Below are 23,611 nucleotides of genomic sequence, written 5' to 3' on the forward strand. Positions count from 1 at the left end.
TGCATATTCTCCTAATCCCGCTAGGAGACCATCTACAAGTCTTTGGAAAGTGGCGGGTGCATTTCGCAGCCCGAAAGGGAGTACATTAAATTCATACAGCCCGAGATGTGTGATGAAGGCTGACCTTTCCTTGGCAGATTCATCTAGCGGTACCTGCCAGTACCCCTTGGTTAAGTCCAAGGTAGAGATGAACTGGGCCCGTCCCAGTTTCTCTAATAGTTCATCTGTGCGTGGCATTGGATAGTTGTCTGGGCGAGTTACAGCATTTAGCTTACGGTAGTCCACGCAAAAACGTATTTCCCCATCTGGTTTGGGAACTAGAACCACTGGAGATGCCCATGCACTTTCAGAGGGGCGGATTACACCCATCTGTAACATATCCTGGATCTCCCATTCTATAGCAGTTTTAGCTTGAGGAGACACCCGGTAAGGTTGGACCCTAATTGGGTGAGCATTACCTGTGTCAATGGAGTGGTATGCCCGTTCAGTCAGTCCTGGGGTGGCTGAGAACGTTGGCGCGCAGCTAGTGCACAGCTCCTGGATCTGCTGTCGCTGCATACGCCCAAGGGTCATGGAGAGGTTCACCTCTTCCACACCACCAGCACATTTCCCTTCGTAGTAAACACCTTCAGGCCACTCAGCGTCGTCTCCTCCCTGGGCTGTAAACTGACAAACCTTTAATTCTCTGGAATAAAAGGGCTTTAGAGAATTAATATGGTACACCTTAGGTGTTCGGTTGGAGGTGGGGAATGCTATGAGATAATTAACAGCTCCCAGGCGCTCCTGGACCATGAATGGCCCTTCCCACGATGCTTCCATTTTATGGGCCTGGAGCGCCTTTAAGACCATGACCTGGTCTCCTACTTTGAAGGAACGCTCTCTGGCATGTTTATCATACCAGGCTTTTTGCTCTTTTTGAGCATCCTGTAAGTTTTCTCTAGCAAGGGCTAAAGAGGTTCGGAGGGTGTTTTGTAGGTTGGTTACAAAGTCCAGAATGTTAGTTCCTGGAGACGGTGTAAATCCCTCCCATTGCTGCTTCACCAACTGCAATGGCCCCTTAACCTCACGGCCATATACAAGTTCAAATGGGGAAAACCCTAAACTGGGATGTGGTACAGCTCTGTATGCAAAGAGCAACTGCTGCAACACTAGGTCCCAATCATTGGAGTGCTCATTTACGAATTTACGTATCATGGCCCCCAAAGTTCCATTAAACTTCTCCACCATGCCATTTGTTTGATGATGGTAAGGAGTGGCAACCAAGTGATTTACCCCATGAGCTTCCCAAAGGTTTTTCATAGTTCCTGCCAGGAAATTAGTCCCTGCATCGGTGAGGATGTCGGAGGGCCAACCTACCCTGGCAAAAATGTCTGCTAGTGCCTGGCACACACTTTTAGCCCTGGTGTTGCTTAGAGCTACTGCTTCCGGCCATCGGGTGGCAAAATCCATGAAAGTCAGTATGTACTGCTTTCCTCTGGGTGTCTTTTTCGGAAAAGGACCCAGAATATCCACAGCTACTCGCTGAAATGGAACTTCAATGATGGGGAGTGGCTGGAGAAGGGCTTTGACCTGGTCTTGGGGTTTTCCCACTCTTTGGCACACCTCACAAGACTGGACATAGGTAGAAACATCCTTGCCCATTCCCTCCCAGTGGAATGACCCCCCCAAACGGTCTTTGGTCCTGTTCACCCCAGCATGGCCACTAGGGTGATCATGGGCTAAGCTCAAGAGCTTGGCCCGGTATTTAGTTGGAACTACCAACTGTCTCTGAGGATGCCAGTCTTCCTGGTGTCCACCAGAAAGAGTTTCCTTGTATAAAAGTCCTCTTTCTATAACAAACCTGGATCGATTAGAAGAGCTGAGAGGCGGTGGCTTGCTCCGTGCCGCCGTCCAAGCTCTCTGGAGGCTTTCATCTGCTTCCTGTTCGGTCTGGAACTGTTCCCTTGATGCTGGAGACATCAGTTCCTCATGGGATTGTGGACCTAGGCTTGGTCCCTCTGGAAGCGATATAGGGGATGGAGCTGTTTCTGTTGACTGTGAACCGCTCTCCGCTGGTGCACTATGTTGGGATTCAGGCTCCGGCTGAGCCTCTTGTGTAGGGTTATCGGCTGCTGCCAGTTCAGGTTCGGTGGGGCCCTCTGGTGTTGAGGTTGCAAGTACTGGATTCAGTGCTGACACGGGGTCTGGTGTTGGTTGTTCGGCTGGTTCCGGTTCTAGGACTGGTTCCGTCTGGGTCTCTGGGACTGGATCCACTACTGCTGTTGCAGACATTGGCCTGGGGTCCGGGTCCATCACCTCTGACTGGGTCCTGATAGAAGTTTCCGGAACAGAGCTAGGCCTCACGGCTTGTTTAGCCTGGCTGCGGGTGACCATTCCCACCCTCTTGGCCTGCTTCACATGATTGGCCAAGTTTTCCCCCAACAGCATGGGGATGGGATAATCATCATAGACTGCAAAAGTCCACATTCCTGACCAGCCCTTGTACTGGACAGGCAACTTGGCTGTAGGCAAATTGAAAGAGTTGGACTTGAAGGGTTGAATCGTCACTTGGATCTCTGGGTTGATTAAATTGGGGTCCACTAAGGAAGCATGGATAGCTGACACTTGTGCTCCGGTGTCCCTCCACGCGGTGACCTTCTTCCCACCCACACTCACAGTTTCCCTCCGCTCCAAGGGTATCTGGGAGGTATCTGGGCCTGTGGACCTCTGGTGTGATTCCGGTGCAATGAACTGTAATCTGTTGGGGTTCTTGGGGCAGTTGGCCTTTACATGCCCCAGCTCGTTACACTTAAAACATCGTCCAGCTGACGGGTCACTGGGGCGAGGAGGGTTGCTGGAGAACGGGGTGGTGGGACGATAAGGGGTCTGGAGGGTTCTTTGGGAGGTAGGTGGGGCTTTAGGCGGCCCCCGGTAATAGGGTGTGGTCTGGGGTGGTCCCTTCTGGTCTCCGCTCCAACTGCGACCATTTTTCTTCTTCTCTGCTACCTCCACCCATCTGGCTCCAATCTCTCCTGCCTCAATTACAGTTTTGGGTTTCCCATCTAGGATGTATCTTTCTATTTCCTCAGGAACACCCTCTAAGAATTGTTCCATTTGCATTAGGAAGGGCAAATTTACTGGAGATTCAACACTTGCTCCTGATATCCAGGCATCCCAATGTTTCACAATGTGGTAGGCATGTCGGGTAAATGACATGTCTGGTTTCCACCTTAGGGCTCTGAACCTCCGACGAGACTGCTCGGGTGTTATCCCCATTCTGACTCTCGCCTTGGATTTAAACAGTTCATACTTGTTCATGTGTTCTTTAGGCATTTCAGCTGCCACCTCAGCTAAGGGTCCACTGAGCTGCGGCCTCAGCTCTACCATGTATTGGTCAGTAGAGATGTTGTACCCAAGGCAGGCCCTTTCGAAGTTTTCTAGGAAGGCCTCAGTATCATCGCCTGCCTTGTAGGTGGGGAACTTTCTGGGATGGGAAGTGGTACTTGGAGAAGGATTGCTAGGGTTTGTTGGGATATTCTGCTGAGCCTTTATCTTCTCCATCTCCTCCACATACTTCCTCTCTTTTTCCTTCTCCTCCAGTTCTTTGTCCCTCGCTTCCATAGCTCTCCTGTGAGCAGCCGCTTGGTGTTGTTCTGCTTCTCTCGCTGCCTCCCTTTCTTGTTCCTTCTTCAGCCGCATGAGTTCTATCTGTCTTTCATGTTCCCTTTGTCTTTCCTCAGCCTGAAATTTGGCTAATTCGAGCTATAGTCAAGCCGCGGATTTTGCCATTCTAACCTCTCTGTTTTTAACTAACTTTACACCCGAGGTTTAGAAATAAACAAACAAAACGTGGCTGTAAAATTTTGCTGTGCTGGAATAGAATACCTATTCTCTGATAGTGACTGTCAGCCTACAGAAAAAGACAATTCCCTTGTCTCTGCTCTGGGCCCAAATTAAAGCAAAAAACCTCCAACTACTTGGAAACCTGTTTACCCAGCCCAAAGAAAAAGCAAATGGGTAGAACACACACCCCCTATTTACTTTTAGGAAGAAAAGAAAAAAAAAAAAACTCTGGGTTGGAAGACTGTGAATTTCCCTGCAGGAGTTAAGTACCCTGCCTCCAGGCAAAGAAAACCTGCAATTCACAAAGATAATCCCCTTTTGTCTCTGCTTGGCCACAGAGCAGAGAAAAACCAAGCTGCTTTCAGTTTCAAAGCTGCTGGACTTCCTTTCCAAAGGAAAAAAAAAATTCCTTTTTAAAATCTGTATTTCTAGTTCAAAAAATCTCAACTGGATCTCAAAATGATTTCAGGTTAATCCCACCACTATGCCACCATGTCAAGGTTCCTCCCCCACTCTGAACTCTAGGGTACAGATGTGGGGACCTGCATGAAAAACCTCCTAAGCTTATCTTTACCAGCTTAGGTCAAAACTTCCCCAAGGTACAAAATATTACACCCGTTATCCTTGGACTGGCCGCTACCACCACCAAACTAATACTGGTTACTGGGGAAGAGCTGTTTGGACGCGTCTTTCTCCCCAAAATACTTCCCAAAACCTTGCACCCCACTTCCTGGACAAGGTTTGGTAAAAAGCCTCACCAATTTGCCTAGGTGACTACAGACCCCGACCCTTGGGTCTTAAGAACAATGAACAATCCTCCCAACACTTGCACCCCCCCTTTCCTGGGAAATGTTGGATAAAAAGCCTCACCAATTTGCATAGGTGACCACAGACCCAAACCCTTGGATCTGAGAACAATGAAAAAGCATTCAGTTTTTTACAAGAAGACTTTTAATAAAAAATAGAAGTAAATAGAAATAAAGAAATCCCCCCTGTAAAATCAGGATGGTAGATATCTTACAGGGTAATTAGATTCAAAAACATAGAGAACCCCTCTAGGCAAAACCTTAAGTTACAAAAAAGATGCACAGACAGAAATAGTTATTCTATTCAGCACAATTCTTTTCTCAGCCATTTAAAGAAATCATAATCTAACACATACCTAGCTAGATTACTTACTAAAAGTTCTAAGACTCCATTCCTGGTCTATCCCCGGCAAAGAGCAGCACACAGACAGACACAGACCCTTTGTTTCTCTCCCTCCTCCCAGCTTTTGAAAGTATCTTGTCTCCTCATTGGTCATTTTGGTCAGGTGCCAGCGAGGTTACCTTTAGCTTCTTAACCCTTTACAGGTGAGAGGAGCTTTCCCCTGGCCAGGAGGGATTTCAAAGGGGTTTACCCTTCCCTTTATATTTATGACAGTTTGTCAGAAAAATGAAGTTATCACAGTTATAATGCCTGATACTATCAATCCCGTGAATGAGGCTTGAATACTAAACCCCAAGTCATACCATTTCCTCTTCCTCTTCAGTAACCTGTGTTGTGAACAAGATATTTTTTGTGGGTTAACACAGCATATGGAGCTGGAACAGGCACTGTCAAAACCAGACATGCGCCTGCTTCTCCACTGTTTTGCACCATATGTCACTAGTTACACCTGTGCAAAGGTGATTTATTAGTGTTTTGAGGAAATAAACATAGAATGCCTCTGACTTGGAAATGAGTGTTTCCTACAGATGCAGAGCCAAATCCACAGCTGGGGTAAATTGAGTTATGCTGAATTACACCAGCTGAGGAACTGTCCCACAGAGACCAATTTAAACGAGTCAATACCTCTGTACTATATCTATATAACTGAGTTCAGCGTAAAATGAAATGGTTTTAGTGCCAATTATTCACTATTTGAATAAAAGTAAATGGTAATTTACACTTGGTGGGGTAACTCACATGACTGGAGCACTGTCATGGATGGATATAAACTGTTCAGGAAGGACAGGCGGGGGAGAAAAGGGGGAGGAGTTGCACTGTGTATAAGAGAGCAGTATGATTACTCAGAGCTCTGTATGAAACTGGAGAAAAGCCCATTGAGTCTCTTTGGGTTAAGAGCAACAAGGGTGATGTCGTGGTGGGCATCTGCTATAGACCACCAGACCAGGAGGATGAGGTAGACGAGGCTTTCTTCAGACAACTAACAGAAGTTTCCAGATCACAGGCCCTGTTTCTTATGGGGGACTTCAATCACCTAACATCTGCTGGGAAAACAATACAGCAGTGCACAGACAATCCAGGAAGTTTTTGGAGAGTGTGAGGGACAACTTCCTGGTGCAAGTGCGGGAGGAACCAACTAGGGGCCATGCTCCTCTTGACCTGCTGCTCACAAACAGGGAAGAATTGGTAGGGGAAGTAGAAGTGGGTGGCAACCTGAGCAGCAGTGACCATGAGTTGGTCGAGTTCAGGATTCTGACAAAAAGAAGAAAGGAAAGCAGCAGAATATGGACCCTTGACTTCAGAAAAGCAGACTTTGACCCCCTCAGGGAACTGATGAGCAGGATCTCCTGGGAGGCTAATATAATGGAGAAAGGAGTCCAGGATTGCTGGCTGTATTTTAAAGAAGCCTTATTGAGGGTGAAGGAACAAACCATCCCAATGTGCAGAAAGAACAGTAAATATGGCAGGCGACCAGCTTGGCTTAACAGAGAAATCTTCAGTGAGTTTAAACACAAAAAGGAAGCTTACAAGAAGTGGAAACTTGGACAGATGACTAGGGAGGAGTATAAAAATATTGCTCGAGCATGCAGGGATGTAATCAGGAAGGCCAAAGAACAATCGGAGTTGCAGCTAGCAAGGAGTGTGAAATGTAACAAGAAAGATTTCTACAGGTATGTTAGCAACAAGAAGTTATGGGAAAGTGAATGGGGGAGGCAACCTAGTGACAGATGATGTGGAAAAAGCTGAAGTATTCAATGCTTTTTTTTGCTTCGGTCTTCACAGACAAGGTCAGCCCCCAGACTGCTGCATTGAGCAGCACAGTATGGGGAGGAGGTGAGCAGCCCTCAGTAGTGAAAGAACAGGTTAAAGACTATTTAGAAAAGCTGTACAGGCAAAAGTCCATGGGGCCGGATGCAATGCATCCCAGGGTGCTGAGGGAGTTGGCTGATGTGATTGCAGAGCCATTGGCCATTATCTCTGAAAACTCATGGCAATCAGGGAAGGTCCCAGATGACTGGAAAAAGGCAAATATAGTGCCTGTCTTTAAAAAAGGAAAGAAGGAGAATCTGGGGAACTAGAGACCGGCCAGCCTCACCTCAATCCCTGGAAAAATCATGGAGCAGGTCCTCCAGGAATCCATTTTGAAGCACTTGGAGGAGAGGAAGGTGATCAGGAACAGTCAGCATGGATTCACCAAAAGCAAGTCATGCCTGACCAACTTGATTGCCTTCTATGATGAGCTAACTGGCTCTGTGGATATGGGGAAAGTGGTGGACATGATATACCTTGACTTCAGTAAAGATTTTGATATGGTCTCCCACAGTAATCTTGCCAGCAAGTTAAAGAAGTATGGATTGGATGAATGGACTATAAGGTGGATAGAAAGCTAGCAAGATCGTCGGGCTCAACGGGTAGTGATCAATGGCTCAATGTCTAGTTGGCAGCTAGTATCAAGCGGAGTGCCCCAGGGGTTGGTCCTGGGGCCGGTTTTGTTCAACATCTTCATGATGATGATGGGATGGATCGCACCCTCAGCAAGTTTGTGAATTACATTAAGCTGCGGGGAAGAAGTAGATATTCTGGAGGGTAGAGATAGGGTCCAGAGTGACTTAGACAAATTGGAGGATTGGGCCAAAAGGAATCTGATGAGGTTCAACAAGGACAAATGCAGAGTCCTGCACTTAGGAAGGAAGAATCCCTTGTACTGCTACAGGCTAGGGATGGACTGGCTAAGCGGCAGTTCTGCAGAAAAGGACCTGGGGATTACAGTGGATGAGAAGCTGGATATGAGTCAACAGTGCGCCCTTGGCATATTGGGCTGCATTAGTAGGAGCGTTGCCAGCGGATCGAGGGAAGTGATGATTCTCCTCGATTCAGCACTAGTGAGGCCATATCTGGAGTACTGCATCCAGTTTTGGGCCCCCCACTACAGAAAGGATGTGGATAAATTGGAGAGAGTCCAGCGGAGGGCAACGAAAATTATTAGGGGGCTGGGGCACATGACTTATGAGGAGAGGCTGAGGGAATTGGGCTTATTTAGTTTGCAGAAGAGAAGGGTGAGGGGGGATTTGATAGCAGCCTTCGACTACCCAAAGGGGGGTTCCAAAGAGGATGGAGCTAGGCTGTTCTCAGTGGTGGCAGATGACAGAACAAGGAGCAATGGTCTCAAGTTGCAGTGGGGAAGGTCTAGGTTGGATATCAGGAAAAACTGTTTCACTAGGAGGGTAGTGAAACACTGGAAGGGGTTACTTACGTAGGTGGTGGAATCTCCATCCTTAGAGGTTTTTAAGGCCCAGCTTGACAAAGCCCTGACTGGGATGAATTAGTTGGGGTTGGTCTTGCTTTGAGCATGGGGCTGGACTAGATGACCTCCTGAGGTCTCTTCCAACCCTAATCTTCTATGATTCTATGACATTCAAAAAACCTGTCAAATCACCATTGAAAGCTCATTTCTCCACAAACTTGCATAATTCCTCTGTAAAAATTTTTGCATATTGTCCTAAGGTAGATTTGGATTTTTTCCAATAAAAAATTATGTTCACAGGCAGGAAATGCCAGGATTTTATTCTTGACCAATAGTGAAATTTAGGACTTAAGCCAGAGGTGGGCAAACTACGGCCCGTGAGCCACATCCAGCCCGCAGGACCATCCTGCCTGGCCCCTGAGCTTCTGGCCTGGGAGGCTGTTCCTCCACCCCCGCAGCCACACAATGGTCTGGGTGGCAGGGCTGCAGAGCCTGGCCTGACCCAGTGCTCTGTGCTACGCAGTGCGGCTGCTTGTCCTGGTGCAGCTGCGCCGCCAGCCACCGGTGCTCCAGGCAGCGCGGTAAGGGGGCAGGGAGCAGAGTGGGGGTTGGATAGAGGACAGGGGAGTTCGCGGGGTGGTCAGGGGGCATGGATAGGGGTCGGGGCGGTCAGAGGGCAGGGAATGGGGGTTGAATGGGGCAGGGGTCCTGGGAGGGCAGTCAGGAAGGAGAGGAGGGGTTGGATGGGGCAGCGGGGGGCGGTCAGGGGACAGGGAGTTGGGGGGTGGATGGGGTAAGGGTCCTTGGGGGGCAATCAGGAAGGAGAGGGGGGTTGAATGGGGTGGTGGGGGGCAGTTAAGGGCAGGGGGCAGTTAGGGGCGACGGGTCCTATATAACTTTTCTACTCTATAACTATATAACTTCTCTATAACCTATATAACTTCTCTATAACTTCTCAACTCAATGGCACCTTAGAGACTAACCAATTTATTTGAGCATAAGCTTTTGTGAGCTACAGCTCACTTCATCGGATACATACTGTGGAAAGTGTAGATCTTTTTATACACTTTCCACAATATGCATCCGATGAAGTGAGCTGTAGCTCACGAAAGTTTATGCTCAAATAAATTGGTTAGTCTCTAAGGTGCCACAAGTACTCCTTTTCTTTTTGCGAATACAGACCAACACGGCTGTTACTCTGAAACTTCTCTACTCTATAACTTCTCTACTCCTATTCGAGATTCTCCTGTTTATGTAATCACATTACTTCTTTTGGCCACAGTATCACACTGGGAGCTCACTTTCAGCAGATTATCTACCACAACCCCCAAATCTTTTTCAGAGTCATTACTTCCTAGGATAGAGTCCCCCATTCTGTAAGTATGGTCTACATTCTTTGTTCCCACATGTATCCATTTACATTTAGCCATATAAGAACTCATAGTTGGCTTGCACCCAGCTTATGAAGCGATCAGTTATGTTGAAACCCTGCTCTGTATCAATGACCTGTTCTCTTCATTATTTACCACTCCACCAATTTATGTTTCATCTGTAAATGTTATCAGTAATAATTTATGTTATCTTCCAACTCACTGATAAAAATATTAAAAAGCATAGGGCCAAGAACCAATTCTTGAGGGACCCCACTAGAAACACACCTGCTTAACAACAATTCCCCTTTTCAATATATTGAAACCTAACAGTTTGCCAGTTTTTACCCATTTAATGTGTGCCATGTAAAATATATATTGTGCTAGTTTACAGAAGTCTAAGTATATTATGGCAACACTTCTATCTTTATCAACCAAACTTGTAATCTCATAAAAATAAAAAGATATCAAGTTAGTTTGACAGGATCTATTTTCCATAAACCCATGTTGATTAGCATTAATTATATTACCCCCCTTTAATTCTTTATTAATTGGGTCCCATATCAGCTTCTCCATTATCTTGCCCAGGATCAATGTCAGGCTGACAGGCCTATAGTTACCAAGGTCATTCCAGTTACCCTTTTAAAAAATCAGTACATTGGCTTTCTTCCAGTCTTCTGGAACTAAGTGCTCCAAAACTAACTGAAAATTAACATTAATGGTCCAGTGAGCTCCTCAACCAGCAATTTTAAAATTCTTGGCTGCAAGTTATCAGGACCTACTGATTTAAAAAATGTCTAACTTTAGTAGTTTCTGTTTAATGTTCTCTAGAGATACTAGTGGAATGCAAAGAATGTTATCATTACCATATGATGATCATCTATTTTTCCCCAAATACAGAACAGAAATATTTATTGAACATTTCTGCCTTTTCTGCATTATTACTGATAATTCGACCATTTCTATCTAGTAATGGACCAACGCCATTGTCAGGATACTTTTTGTTCCCAATATACTTTAAAAACTCCTTGTTATTGTCTTTAACTCAGCTAGTCATAGATTTCTCCTTGTGTCCCCTGGGTTCCCTTATCAATATTCTGCAATTCCTAACTTCTCATTTATATTAATTACTATCAACTTCCCCTTTCTTTTTCATTATATATATATATATGTGTGTGTGTGTGTGTGTGTATTAAAGTTGCCGTAAGTTCACCTCTAAAGCAGGTCAGGTTTTTTTGTTTTTTTTTAACCAAAATGGCCTTCTTCCTTGATTGCGGTATTCTGGCATTTTGGGCATGTAGTAAGATGTTCTTAACTGATTCCTCACTATTATTCACATTTTTATGATGCATTTTTTCCTTAAGGGTTCAATAAGGACATTTTGATGTTTCTCAATAGAAATTTTTCAGAATTTCCATTCCGCAAAAACGTTGACTTTTCATCCCAATTCGGGATGTAAACAACTTTCTAACTATCAAAATTTCCTGCAGGATGGAAATTCTATTTTCCATCCAGGTCTAATATGTATCAGTAAAATTCTGATTCTACATTTTCTTGCAACAATAACATGAAATGAGCTAGTACCTACCTATGAGAGAGAGATCAACAGCTACATGAATGTGTAAAAATGCAGTGCAGTCTTACTAGACTGGAAATCAGTGTTTTTGAACTTTTTCCTTAGATCCTGTTGTGAAACTTCAGCAAGCTCCAATGAGAAGAGACTAGATTTTAAGTTTTAACTGTACCCACTATTATTTATTAGTTTGAAAAGCATGGCATATAGTACTAGACATATTTCTAGGTGAAGCGTCAATGAACGCATGCTTTTTTGTTCTGATGAGCAAACAAGAGTATTTAACAATGTACCACAAACCCCCTGCCTTGAACTGATGTAGAAAGACAAGAAACTTTTTTTTTCAAATCTCAGCTAGAAATAGATTCTGTCTCCAGAAAAATAATATGAATTTCAGCCAATCAATAATGTCAGATTAATCAATCATAACAAAGCCATCATACTCTAAGCCACTGTATATAGGGTTTACCTTACAAGGGGTTTACCTTACATGGTACTCTGCCCATATTCAACTATTATGGGGGAGGGAGAAAAGATGTCAAAGAGAACACAAACATTGTCAGTAGCAATCATTCTATTTAGCAACTATCACATATATGTTTTATGTATGCTTACTTGCCTTCTTTTAGCTAGAACTAGGGAGCAACTGACAGGACCTATCAAAGCTCAAACAACACATCTGCTGTTAAGAATAAAGCGCAAATGCACAAAGCCAAAACAGCAAGTAGTCACACTCAGGTTTCGATTTAATTTACTTTACTTTCCAGGCCACCTTCACTGAAACTGATTATTTTAATACACGTACGTCCCTTAAATAAAGTAAAAGAAAAACAACCCTTTAAGATATTTCCAAATATTTTCTGACTACACATTTCATTGTCCTGGTGTCTATTTGGATGACATGGCTTGATAACATTTAGAGTTCTAGTACCCAGTCTTCTCTTTTATCAGCTCATCAACCAACATGGCAATACTGGCTGGTGACAGAGTGTAATAAGCTTCCCCATAGTGAAGCATTAGAAGTTAACATTTATCTATTTGTGACTCTCTGCATGGTTATTTGGCTATGTTTTCTTCACATAACACCTCTCTAAGGATAGTGCTTGTGTCTGAACATTCTTCCTTACATCTCTGAGACCCAAAAGAATTTCAGCTTGATGCAAAGGGCCCACTGAAATCCATGGGTTTCCATTTACCTCAGTGGGTGCTGGATCAGAGCTAATGGCATTGGCTGCAACATGTGATCCATGAAACAGAGAGGTAGAGTGGTTCAAGAAGTGTGTGTGTGGGCGGGCGGGGATTTGTTGGGAATGATTTTTATGTGTTTTTCATCAAAATTTCAAAACATTCAGAATTTTTCAACCAGCTCTATTAAGAGGTCTGTAGAATAAGTAAGTTTACAGTGTCAAACTAAGGCATGTTACTAACTCATTTTTTGCCTTTCTCGAAAACGTGTTTCCTAAATCAGCCACTACATGCTCCTACATATGGTCACATCAGCATTTGCATGGTTCAGACCCTTTAACCAGAACTATTTGGGGCTGAAGTTCTGCTACATAAACCAAATCAAGCCACTTTCCCCTCCTCATGTATGGAAAATTTCATTTTAAATTGTCAGAGAACCTAAGGGCCCTCTCTAATATTCCTGTAATTTGAACTAAAGGAGAACTGGGGCTGGACGTGGGTGGGAATTTAGTTACTCTTGTTAACATAATTAATTTAGACATAGAGAAAGCATACAATGATAGGAGACATTCCCTTATTAAAGGCTGAATTTTGCCCTTGGATATGCACATGTAACTTCTACTGAAGTTAATGAGAGTGGCAAGTACATATCCAAGGCAGGATTTGGTCTTAAATGTTTGCATTATGAACCATGGATCTAGAGTTGGATGTGGAAATGGATGTCCTCTCAATAAACTACTGCCATCAAACAAACATTTTAGCTCCCTACCTGCTCCATTTCTGTGAATGTGCTCTGCTCCTCATCATCTTCTTGATCTTCAATATCAGATTCCCCCACAGCAATGGGAACACAGATGGACAGGTCAGGGTTGGTCAGAAAATCATCATTGTCACTAATCACTGGGAGTTTCTGCCCATTTTTGTCAGTCCCGTCGTCGGCATGGTTCTCTTTGTGGTTCTCCACATCTTTACCAATGCCTGCAGTGGTATGGCTATTCACACAGTTGTGAAGGACACCTGTGTTCTGGGCAGCAAGTTTAATCATTGCCTTCTTTTCAGCTGTCGTCCTCGGATGCCTAAGTAAATTACAACAGAAATCCCATGTTGTGTTTTTCACATAGTGAAGCCCCCTGTTGATCCGAGCAAAAGCAAGCTGCAGATTGTTCATCTCTCCATCTTCATCCGGTGCTGAGAGGTTGTCAGCACTAAAAGAACTCAGTAGCAAGGCAAGGAACAGGTTGAGCACCTGAAATTAATTAGAGTCAAAAGAAAATCAATGGTACTGTCATTTTGAAACTTAACACTTAGGCTTGGAAACTACAGGGTCTCATTCTGATCTGACTTACACCAATGAAACTCTATTCACATCCATGGAGTTACTCCTGATTTACAATGGTGCAAGTAAGAATCAGAATCTCATAGACTTTTCAAAAAAATTATTTTCAGGAACAAAAGTTCAGCATAGACAGTAACATGTCCTGATCCTCCAAAAAGTTTAAAAGCAGACAACAAAACTCAAAAACAGAAGAGAGGGATAATTTTCATATAAAGACATAGTTGAAAATATCCTCAAGTATTACTGTAGAATATGCTTGACAATATGACTAGTATTCCAGCTTAAAGAAGGAGACTAATTGTATGGCTAAATGGTTTCCGGTAAGAAGCTACTTAGCTGTAATAGAATACTGTAAGAAAAATGCTTCCAGGGCTTCCTTGATTTCTATTCAGCTTTACATTGTTATTTATATTTCACAGTATACAGTGACATAAATGTTCATGGCACTTAGTGATGGCAATAAATTTGGAAACACTTTCAAGTATCTGCATTGGTTTTAATGCTTTTATACTGAAATAAATGCACTTTCCTTTACTTTTAAGGATTTCTGATGCCACGTAGCAGAAGCAAATATACATGGCTAATGCATTTGGGATGCTCTCTCTCCACTTAGGACTTTAAGGGTGGAAAAGGTTGCCCCTAATCTAAAGTTCATTCATCATGTGCTATAGATCCACATTTAAAATATAAACTGTAGTGCAAATTAGATGGTGATAAAAACTTTAATTAACATTTGAGAAACATCTGATATGCAATCCATACAGGCAAAGCACCAAACTAACAACCCCACAGATCCATAACATCATAAGATACCAAGTTCAACACTTTCAAAAGTGGCCTCTTATTTGGGCTGCTTGTGTTTTTCGGTGTCTGACTGAAACACCTTAAGCCTGAATCTCAGAAGTGCTGAGCATTCACAATGCAGCTGCCATTACTGGGAGCAGCCCTACTCAGCTCCTCTGAAAATCAGGCTCAAGATGCCTAAAGGTTGTGCAACTTTTCAAATTTTGAGTCACCTTCAAAACTGCTAGTCAAAGAATCTGAATTTCTATTACTTACAAGTCCTTTCTTCTGATGCTAGGTACGTAACTGTGACAATATAGGGCCATAAGTGGCTTCATTAAATGCCTATTTTGATCTGTAACCAAAATGTGATTGACTTCTAAGATGGTGTGTTAGACTAATAAAGGGGATCAGACAGTTCCAACATGCTCATCCACAGGAGAGATATGGTCATTAGGCCCATGATTTAAACCCATTGAGACTGAATGGGTCTAACTGGCCAAATAGTGGAGCAGCTGTCATGGGACAGCCTCCTGGATAGGCCCTACCGGATGCTCCTGCTGACCAGAGAAAACCAATTTGAACAGGGAGAGAGACAGATTGAAACTCCCACATACACACAGGAAGCTCTGGGCTGGCTAGGAGAATATTAATTTGTTCTATTCTGTTCTTGTAATTTCAGCTCTATCTAATTTAGCTTGTAGTGAAGTGTAAGATTAGATTAAATGTCTGTGTCAGCTGTTTTTTGTTTTAAACTCCTTTTCTCTCTAATGCTTTGTTCCAGCCACTAAATAAAACCACTTTATTTTAAAGAGGCTGTTGGTTGCAAGTTCCCCAAGGGGAAAAAAGCAGCTGCCTAAAACTCAGCTGTACCCGCAGGGTGATAAGTGGCTGGTTCAACACGTGCTCTTGGGTCACTGGCCTAAGGCTATATCTACACTACAAATTACTTTGGTATAACTTCTGTTGCTCAGGGGTGTGAATAATCCACACACCTGAGCGACGTAAGTTATACAGACCTACATGCCGATGTGGGCAATGCCATGTGGATGGGAGAGCTTCTCCCGCCAACATAGCTACCGCCTCTTGCAGAGGCAGGAGTTATTAAGCCAATGAGAGAGCTCTTTCCGGTTGGCTTAGAGCGTCTTCACCAGCAGTGCTATAGCAGTGCAACTGCATCGGTGCAGCTGCGCCACTGTAAATGATGTAGTGTAGACATAGCCTAAGAGTGGAGGAATCACATGATTCCACCAGGCAGGTAAGGACAAGAGCCTGAACACCTAAGGTGGATGAACTCAGAAAACATGCAGAGATGCAGCTAGCTCTGCTACTGTGACAGTTGCTTTGACTAAATTTAAAGTTAAAAGACATTTATCCAAAATAAAATGTTAAGAAACAGTCTGCTATCCCCTTGATTGCTACCTAAACAACCAACCAATGAATAAAATATATGCTAGGGCTAGGGTTGCCAACTTTGGTTGGACAAATTCCTGGCGATTTCATCACATGACATAATTTTCAATTAAAAATTAATCTTTAATTCCTGGAGACTCCAAGACAATCCTGGAGGGTTGGCAACGCCAGATAGGGCCTTGGCACTCACACTGAGTTTTCGGCATAGCCAGTTTTCAGTGCCTTTTCCAGTGCAATAAACTTTTGTGAAGGATGTTTATTCTTGTACACTGCCACAGTTTAGATCCGTACAAAAAACAAGTCAGCTCCTCCTCTTTCTGATTAACTTTTAATTGAAATTTTTATTAGTATACGTTAAATAATAGAAAAATGTGTTCATGCTAGCATGAAACTTTTCAGAAAGCTAGAATTTTCTCTTTCTCTTTTTAATTACTCAAAATGTATGGGCTGGAATTTTGCAAACTAGCATGACCTTAATTACACTGGTAATGCTTTATCTGAAGTGTCCTGTAATTATTAATTCACAAAGTACTCACTGTAATCACAATCATTACAATGAATGCATTTGGCATTAATGTAGATGCCCTATGTCCATTAAGAATTATATTTGTCTTTCTTGAAACCTAAAACACATGTTTGAACTAGCGGCCTGTATTCAAGCTACAAACTAAAGTGAAATTAAAGCTAATTGTTTGGTAGCTAGTCAGCTTTTGGATTCTGTAAACTCATGTTCAGTTCAGAATGCTAGACAAACTGTTTGTGTAGTTCTCCTTTGTCATACTCAACATTTAAAATGGTAGAGTTCTCTGTCTCTTGTGCTCAGTTGGAGGTATTCAAAGAGATGCAGCCTATCAGGTAATTAAAAACCAAGCAATTAGATGTATTGTATAGCAGCTGTAAATTGATCTGCACACATACACATAGAAACAGAAAATATAATGGTGAGCAAGCTACCAAGAGAATCATTACGTAGGTCCTAGGACACAGTTGCTAAAGGCAGAGCTATCCATCACTGTGGTAAGAGGATCTCTAAACAACACAATCTCAAAGATCTGCTGGATGCGTCCTAAGGATGAACTGGAATCAATATCAATCTTCCTCAAGTTACTGCTTTTTAAATCTTGGAGGCTTTGATTTCTTGCTGTCTTACACATTTTTCAGCCACTTGCACCTGTGCACAGTGGGTGTAAAACATTCTGATTTAGTAGCCCTTCACACTCACTTTGTATGTGTAAATGACTACACAAGGAACACAGTAAGGAATCAGGTCTAGCATCAACTTCCCTTTTGGCATGGAACATGGCAAATTGCAGATTATTATGATTTATTACTGATTGACTACTACTGTCATTAGTTGAAATAAACTCAGTTTTCTGTTAAGTCTATTCATTACTGCTTTTCTGAGTCTTTTCCATAGCTGCATAACTTTATACAAACACACCTGCAGCTGCATACAGTAGATCTCATTTTTCGCATTATTTATCATGGGTTACCAAGTCAATATAATTTACTTCTCCGAAATACAGCAGACATTTTGCACAAAGACCTATTTACAGTTCATGCTTTTCACAAAAAATAAACCTCAGATATTCTCCCTCTCTTTTATGAAAAGACTGCCTCAGAAGAATATTTGTTCAGTGTTTAAATAAAGAGTGAACTGCTTTATAAGCACTCCATATTTACCTATTCCCATAATTTCACCTTATGCTACACTCTCCAGAGAGGCCTGATTTTCAGAAAGTGTTGGGCACCACGCTTTGAAAATGAGCTCCCTTTGCAGTGTCTCAAACTGGAAATCCAAAATTGAGATATCAAAAAACAAAACAAACAAACAAAAAACCCACCCTGGTCCTTCTAAAAATTCACATGAATGGTCTTAAATATGTACCCAAATAATTGCTAGCTAGCCCTTATATAGCGCTTTTCACCAGTAGATCTCAAAGACTTCACAAAAGAGATCGATATAATTATCCCCATTTTACAGATGGAGAAACGGAGGCACAAAGAGTTGAAGTTACTTGGCCAAGGTTAGCCAGCAGACCCGTGTCAGACCCAGGAACAGAAATGGAGTGTCAGTCCAGTGTTCTATCTAGGTCAGCTTTTCTCAGACAGGGGGTCCAGACCCAAAAGGGGGTTGCAAGGCTATTGTAGGGGGGTTGCAGTATTGCCACCCTTACTTCTGCGCTGCCTTCAGAGCTGGGTGGCTGGAAAGAGGCAGCAGGTGTCCGAGTTCCCAGCTCTGAAGGCAGTGCCACCACCAGCAGCAACACAGAAGTAAGGGTAGCAATACCATACCAGGGACAGCACATGGGGGATGGTGCCAAAGGTGTCTTTAAGCCACTTTTAAGGTAATTAAATCTGGGAACACAAGTTAGAACAGGCCAAAACTTTTGACATGGTATCCCACAGTATTCTTGCCAGTAAGTTAAAGAAGTATGGGCTGGATGAATGGACAATAAGGTGGATAGAAAGCTGGCTAGATTGTCAGGCTCAATGGGTAGTGATCAATGGCTCCATGTCTAGTTGGCAGCCGGTATCAAGTGGAGTGCCCGAAGGGTCAGTCCTCGGGCCAGTTTTGTTCAATATCTTCATTAATGATCTGGAGGATGGTGTGGATTGCACCCTCAGCAAGTTTGCAGATGACACTAAACTGGGAGGAGAGGTAGATACATTGGAGGGTAGGGATAGGATACAGAGGGACCGAGAAAAACTAGAGGATTGGGCCAAAAGAAATCTGATGAGGTTCAACAAAGACAAGTGCAGAGTCTTGCACTTAGGACAGAAGAATCCCATGCACCACTACAGACTAGGGACTCAGTGGCTAGGCAGCAGTTCTGCAGAAAATGACCTAGGGGTTACAGTGGACGAGAAGCTGGATATGAGTCAACAGTGTGCCCTTGTTGCCAAGAAGGCCAATGGCATTTTGGGATGTATATGTTGGGGCATTGCCAGCAGATCGAGGGACATGATCGTTCCTCTCTATTTGACACTGGTGAGGCCTCATCTGGAGTACTGTGTCCAGTTTTGGGCCCCACACTACAAGAAGGATGTGGAAAAATTGGAAAGCATCCAGCGGAGGGCAACAAAAATTATTAGGGGACTGGAACACATGACTTATGAGGAGAGGCTGAGGGAACTGGGATTGTTTAGTCTGTGGAAGAGAAGAATGAGGGGGGATTTGATAGCTGCTTTCAACTACCTGAAAGGGGGTTCCAAAGAGGATGGATCTAGACTGTTCTCAGTGGTAGCAGGTGACAGAATGAGGACTAATGGCCTCAAGTTGCAGTGGGGGAGGTTTAGGATGGATATTAGGAAAAACTTTTTCACTAGGAGGGTGGTGAAACACTGGAATGCGTTACCTAGGGAGGTGGTGGAATCTCCTTCCTCAGAAGTTTTTCAGGTCAGGCTTGACAAAGCCCTGGGTGGGATGATTTAGTTGGGGATCGGTCCTTCTTTGATCGGGGGTTGGACTAGATGACCTCCTGAGGTCCCTTCCAACCCTGATATTCTATGATTCTATGAAAGGCTGCTCTAATTTATGCCTAGCTGCTCACAGATCTATAGGACCATTCTGGCAGCTAGAGATAGTCAGATTGCTCGTTTACCCAAATCATATCTCCTGCAAGGGGTGGGGGACAGAATCAAAAGTATAGAGCTGCTATGAGGTCTCTGAGGATTCCACCATATGCAAGAGGAATCTCCAGATAGACAGGTAAGCAGGTTTTCTAGCAGGAGTATGGTAAAGGTCTGGTCTGCGTTACATTTTATTTTACCTGTATCACTTTGTCTTGCAAAACAAGAAAAAACATGGGGTTAAGCTACACAGCCTTTACTCAACTGCAGGTGAGTAAGCGGGAGTAAGGCTCTATACTTGGCTTGCTCAGATTATGACTCTGGCTGTGGTCAGGATACCAAGGTCTACTCACTTGATATTCCCTTCTGTTGGTGGGAAGGGGGCAGGAAGGGTGCAGTACCACCCTCCTCCTACCCACCTGCTAGCTAGAGTAGCCAGTTAGGTGCAGAGGAGTAAAAAATTCCACAAGCGGAGTAAAATGCTCTCAGATCAAAAAGGGAGCTGGAGAGGGATTGGGACTCTTTTAGTCACAGTTTGTTGTCTGGTCTGTTCCTGAAGTAGTGTAGCTACATGCTGCCCCTTACTTATGGCAGATTGTAAAGTTATAATCTCCTGCTTTAAGATCTGTATGATTTTTAGAAAACTAAATGCCATGAAATAATTAATTTTTTACAATAGTGAAATCTAAGAAGCTGCAAACAAACACAACTCCGAGAGGGGTTTTTCTAAGGTAGAGCCGGGAACATATAATAAAAGGTCATCTAGTCCATTTCTCTGCCAGCAGAGGATTATTTCTTGTATTGGAAATATATTTTCTCGTCCTTTGTACATTTTCACCCTGGGGCAAAATTTACAAAGAGAGAGCACTTCTGCAAAAAGCAATTTACATGCACAGTTATTTTCTATATTCCTTTTTCTATTATTTCAGCTATTCATGTGTGGATAAGAGGCTTATTCTCTCCCAGCCCAGTTTCTCCTTTATCCTGCAGTGAAGTCATAATCCAAGGCTTGTGACATCTCAGTCTCTTGCTGTTGAAATGATCGTGATATCACAAATTCAGCATTATGAACTCATGGCACAATCCAACAGAATGAGAATACAGGATGGAGAAGAAAGAGCCCTTGTTTACAGTTTCTCACCAATTATTTAAAAAATGTAGCAATGAAAATAAGTGCCAATTTGGATATGGTTTTCTTGGCCTGCGCACCATGTCTGTAGACGCCTGTGCTTGACATTACAAAATGGGTTGGCACTTGGATGGGAGACTTTCATAAGGCACCCAGGTGCTGATGTTGATGAATCACAATGATGCTGGCCATTCAGTAGAAACTTCCTCTCATCAACTCCTCATTGATACATTTGTAAAACAATGTCCCTGTCCATTGATTTGTTAATTTTAACAAACTGAAATATACTGACAACAGTGAGTTAGAACCTCATCTAGTACAAATCAAAATAGCTCCATAGAGGATCTGGCCTGCAATTTGTTATGCTAATAAAAATGATATTTTAACCACAGAAAAAAGACTGGGTAAATATAATGGGCCACTTCTGTCTCATATGCTGATGTAAAACTGGTGTAACTCCAATGGTTTCAGTAGAGTTACTATGGTTTACACTAGGGAGAGAGAGTAGAATAAGACCCAATTCTTCTATCTGGATAGCTATGAAGTTGAAAGAATTTTAATTTTACCCTGTAAATCAGTTCTGAATCAATAAACTAGAATGGTGCTAGCAGGCATTGTACTGCTGGAGATGCTGTCTTTGGGATGAGGGTAAAATTAAGATTCTGATCACTTGGTCCATTAAAGATCCCATGGCATTTATTGTAAGGGTAGGGGTGTTATCCTGTACCCTATATCTGAGATGCAGGTTGCATCTCATAAGAACATGAGAATGGCCATACTGGGTCAGACCAAAGGTCCATCTAGCCCAATATCCTGTCTTCCGACAGTGGCCAATGCTGAGTGCCCCAGAAGGAATGAACAGAGCAGGTAATCATCAGGTGATCCATCCCCTTCTGGCATAACAGAGGCTAGGGAAGCCATCCCTGTCCATCCTGGCTAATAGCCATTGATGGACCTATCCTCCGTGAACTTACCTAGTTCTTTTTTGAACCCTGTTATAGTCTCAAGTAATTATATTACATTTTCCCTGCAGTTTTGAGCAGATGCAACATTCTTCTTCCGAGGGATGTGATCGTTCCCCTCTATTCGACACTGGTGAGATCTCATCTGGAGTACTGTGTCCAGTTTTGGGCCCCACACTACAAGAAGGATGTGGAAAAATTGGAAAGAGTCCAGCGGAGAGCAACAAAAATGATTAGGGGACTGGAACACGTGACTTATGAGGAGAGGCTGAGAGAACTGGGGATGTTTAGTCTACGGAAGAGAAGACTGAGGGGGGGATTTGATAGCTGCTTTCAACTACCTGAAAGGGGGTTCCAAAGAGGATGGATCCAGACTGTTCTCAGTGGTAGCAGATGACAGAACAAGGAGTAATGGTCTCAAGTTGCAGTGGGGGAGATTTAGGTTGGATATTAGGAAAAACTTTTTCACTAGGAGGGTGGTGAAACACTGGAATGCGTTACCTAGGGAGGTGGTGGAATCTCCTTCCTTAGAAGTTTTTAAGGTCAGGCTTGTCAAAGCCCTGGCTGGGATGATTTAATTGGGCATCGGTCCTGCTTTGAGCAGGGGGTTGGACTAGATGACCTCCTGAGGTCCCTTCCAACCCTGATATTCTATGATTCTGCATATCCTGTTCTCAGTAAGTTGTGTAAGGTAGATCAGTGATGTTAAACAAACAGTTGTGCTCCCCCAGGTGTGTCTATTTCACTGGCAGGTAGAATTGCCCCCATCTCTCTCTCCCTTATCATATGGGATGGTAGTGAAGTGTAATTAATGAGCCTGATTCACCATTTTAACTTTGTAACTTTGTTGGAGTAATGAAGTGATGAATCAGACCCTTAGAATCATAGAATATTAGGGTTGGAAGAGACCTCAGGAGGTCATCTAGTCCAATCCCCTGCTCAAAGCAGGACCAACACCAACTAAATCATCCCAACCATGGCTTTGTCAAGCCGGGCCTTAAAAACCTCTAAGGAGGGAGATTCCACCACCTCCCTAGGTAACCCATTCCAGTGCTTCACTACCCTCCTAGTGAAATAGTGTTTCCTAATATCCAACCTAGACCTCCCCCACTGCAACTTGAGACCATTGCTTCTTGTTCTGTCACCTGCCACCACTAAGAACAGTCTCGCTCCATCCTCTTTGGAACCCCCCTTCAGGTAGTTGAGGGCTGCTATCAAATCCCCCCTCACTCTTCTCTTCTGCAGACTAAATAACCCCAGTTCCTTCACCCTCTTCTCATAAGTCATGTGCCCCAGCCCCCTAATAATTTTCATTGCCCTTCACTACATCCTTGTATGATACGTGAGAGCTATATGGGGGGACAAGGTAATGGACTGTCTTTTATTGGACCAGCTTCTGTTGGTGAAAGTGACAAGCTTTTGAGTTACACAGAACTCTTCTGCAGGTATGGGAAAGGTATTCAGCATTTCACAGTTAAATACAAGGTGGAAGAGGTTGTTTAGCCTAAGTAGTTAACTTACATTGTAAGAGACCTTTCAAGATGAAGTGGCTTGTTAATACCTCTGCAGTCATAAGACAGAAAAGGGGAGTTAGGGAGTTACAGATTGTTGTAATAAGCCATAAATCTATTGTCTTTATTAAGATCATGATTTTAGTGGCTAGAAAAGTTATGAATATAAGCTCCCAGGCTCTCTTTTGATGGTGTTGTGCAGGTTTCCTTTGAGGACAAGGACTGAGAGGTCACATATGGAATGATTGTTTTGTGAAGTGTTCGTCCAGCAGTGATATGGTGTTTTTGTCTGCTATCATTTTCCTCTGTGAGTTCATTTAAGAGCATGCTGATTGTCTGGTTTCATTCATGTAGTGATTGAAACATTCAGTGCATTGGATGATATACACAACATGTTATGATAGACAGGTGTAGAACCCAGGGATCTTGAAAGTTATCATGCAAGAAACCCAAAATAATTATCAAAAAACAAAACAAAACTGACGAAATCCAATATAAAAA

The 23,611-nt window shown here is 43.3% G+C and overlaps 1 protein-coding gene across 13 annotated transcripts in view; it reads right to left on the minus strand.

The window, feature by feature from the left end:
• LOC125631202 (sodium channel protein type 5 subunit alpha-like) overlaps positions 1-23,611 on the minus strand; it is a 328,900-nt gene that overhangs the window by 112,281 nt on the left and 193,008 nt on the right. For all 13 annotated transcript variants that reach the window (XM_075126008.1, XM_075126015.1, XM_075126014.1 and 10 more), the window contains one exon: positions 13,173-13,649. In XM_075126008.1, coding sequence (XP_074982109.1) covers positions 13,173-13,649 — 477 coding nt within the window. The remainder of the gene's footprint in view (positions 1-13,172; positions 13,650-23,611) is intronic.

The sequence above is a fragment of the Caretta caretta genome, chromosome 2 (genome assembly GCF_965140235.1).
Source record: "Caretta caretta isolate rCarCar2 chromosome 2, rCarCar1.hap1, whole genome shotgun sequence".
In the NCBI taxonomy this organism is placed as follows: Eukaryota; Metazoa; Chordata; order Testudines; family Cheloniidae; genus Caretta; species Caretta caretta.